This window comes from Belonocnema kinseyi, chromosome 9, assembly GCF_010883055.1.
Source record: "Belonocnema kinseyi isolate 2016_QV_RU_SX_M_011 chromosome 9, B_treatae_v1, whole genome shotgun sequence".
NCBI lineage: Eukaryota > Metazoa > Arthropoda > Insecta > Hymenoptera > Cynipidae > Belonocnema > Belonocnema kinseyi.
In genome coordinates this window covers 47,062,027-47,064,446 of record NC_046665.1, presented here as the reverse complement: position 1 = coordinate 47,064,446, position 2,420 = coordinate 47,062,027, and the positions used below count along the sequence as shown (strand labels likewise).

At 44.7% G+C, this 2,420-nt stretch overlaps 1 protein-coding gene across 1 annotated transcript; it reads left to right on the top strand.

The window, feature by feature from the left end:
• Window positions 1–1,494: 1,494 nt before the first annotated feature.
• LOC117180523 lies at window positions 1,495–2,082 on the top strand. Its single transcript, XM_033373021.1, has one exon. The coding sequence runs from the start codon at window positions 1,495–1,497 to the stop codon at window positions 2,080–2,082; it is 588 nt and encodes a 195-aa protein (XP_033228912.1).
• Window positions 2,083–2,420: the final 338 nt, after the last annotated feature.

The following is a 2,420-nucleotide window of genomic DNA, read 5'->3' as shown; positions in this document are numbered from 1 at the left end:
GGTTTAAGAAACGCGGGCCAAACGTTTCACCGTTACATAGACTGCGCGCTCGGAGATTTGCCTTTCGCATTCGCGTACATCGACGATATTTTCATCGCGTCCTCAAATCCTGAGGAGCATGAGAAGCACTTATGCGTCGTCTTCGACCGATTAAAGCGTTATTCCTTGTGAATTAACACATCCAAATGTCTGTTCGGAAAACCCGAATTGGAGTTCCTTAGCTATTTGGTCAACAGCGATGGTTGTACCCCTACGCGTGAAAAGGTACGTTCCATTACCGATTTTCCAAAGCCGAAAACCGTAGTGGAATTACGAAGATTCTTAGGCATGGTAAATTATTACCATCGAGCTATTCCTCACGCAGCTGAGAAACACGCTCCGCTTAACGAATATCTACGCGACTCGCGCAAGAACGACAAGCGCGAGATCCAATGGAACGATAGTTCTGAAGCCGCGTTCGAACAGATAAAAAAAGATCTGACTAACGCGACTCTGTTAGCGCATCCATCACACGATGCCCAGGCACGATTGATGACCGACGCCTCCAACTATGGCATGGGCGCATCGTTAGAACGGATGATCGATAGCAAATGGAGACCGCTAGCTTTTTTTTCACGAAAATTCTCGCCACCACAATGCGTTTACAGCGCTTAGGATCGCGATCTTACTGCGATGTACGAAGCCGTTCGGCACTTCCGATACTTTTTGGAAGGTTAGAATTTTACCATCGTAACGGATCATAAGCCTGGCATCGCCTACGTTTCCGGTCCCGAAAACCTTGTCGCAGATTCGCTTTCACGACTTGAAACCATTCGCATACTTACCGACTTCAATCTACTCGAATTAGCTCAATCTCAAACTGACGACGCGGAACTAAAAAAACTAATCTCAGACCCTCTTAATTTCAAAAAGATACAGTGGGGTGCCGATCATACTTCGCTATATTGCGATCTCACGGGTGAAGCCTTACGCCCATACAACCCGCAATCACTTCGACGTCGTGTTTTTGACCTCTTCCACAATCCGGCTCATTCTGGCGCCAAGGTGACAACCCGGATTGTTGGTAAGCGCTATGTGTGGTCCTCAATGCGTCGTGACCTTTCGAATTGGTGTCTGGCATGTATAGCTTGCCAGCAGTCGAAGGTATCGCGTCACAACCATGTTATGCCAACTCACTTTACAGCACCAGACGGACGATTCAAACATGTCCATATGGACTTGATAGGTCCGTTTCCCGAAAGCGATGGGTACAGATATTGTCTCACCATCATTGATCGCTTTTCTCGATGGCCTGAGGCAATCCCTCTCAAGGACATCAAAGCAACAACTGTTTGCAGAGCCTTTGTAGAACAATGGGTCGCGCGTTACGGCTGACCCGAAACTTTGACCATCGATCAATTTAGTCAATTTGAGTCTCGTTTTTTCGCCGCGCTTTTGCAGCTCATTGGCTGTCACAGGGTTCACACCACAGCTTACCATCCCGCTTCTAACAGCATGGTTGAGCGATGGCATCGCACCCTAAAAGCCGCTATAATGTGCCACCCCAACAAGGAATGGTCACACTCTCTTTCAACAGTCCTACTTGGACTCCGCTCTAACGTGCTGGAGGTCGGCGCGTCTCCTGCCGAATTTGTATACGGTACCGTTTTGCGTATTCCAGGAGAATTCGTTCTTCCCGAAGATTTTAATCCGAACCCTCAAATTTTCCTTGAGGAATTCCGCGAACATATGCGTTCGGTCAAGCCTATCCCGGTAGAGCACAAACACAAACGAAAAATTTTAGTGTATAAAAGTCTAGATTCATGTACACATGTATTTCTTCGAGATTTCGCTCGGAAGTCTCTTGAGCGACTCTACACAGGTCCGCACAAGGTTATTAAAAAAACATCTGACAGAGTTTACGAAATCGACGTCAATGGTACGTCACGGCAGATCTCAATCGAGAACATCAAACCGGCGTACTTCATTCGCGACGACGTCGAACGTTTGGCTAACTTTAATAATGATTTAGACCAGGCGAGCAATGTTGCTCCGCCTCTTAGGACGTATCCGCCCAAAAATAGAGTAACCTTCATTGTGTAAAAAGGTTCTCTCAAACGCACTGAATTTTCTAATCCATTGTAAGTTGTATATGTACATATAAAATCTCCTTATCTCTTATAATAATGTTAAACGGCATATTTCTTTTCTTTTTTTTAACGATCGTTAATGACTTAAGACACACCTCTATTTCACTTTTTAATACAGCGTGCGCTTAGCACTTAAGAATTGATATTTTAAATAAGTTAGGCCTGAGCGTTGTACCTTGTACTTATTCTTAAATGACAAACTGTCGAACACATATACCATCTGTGATATAATATTAATTGTATATAATTAATCTGTAGCTTATGTGTATCGACGATACTACTATCCTTTTT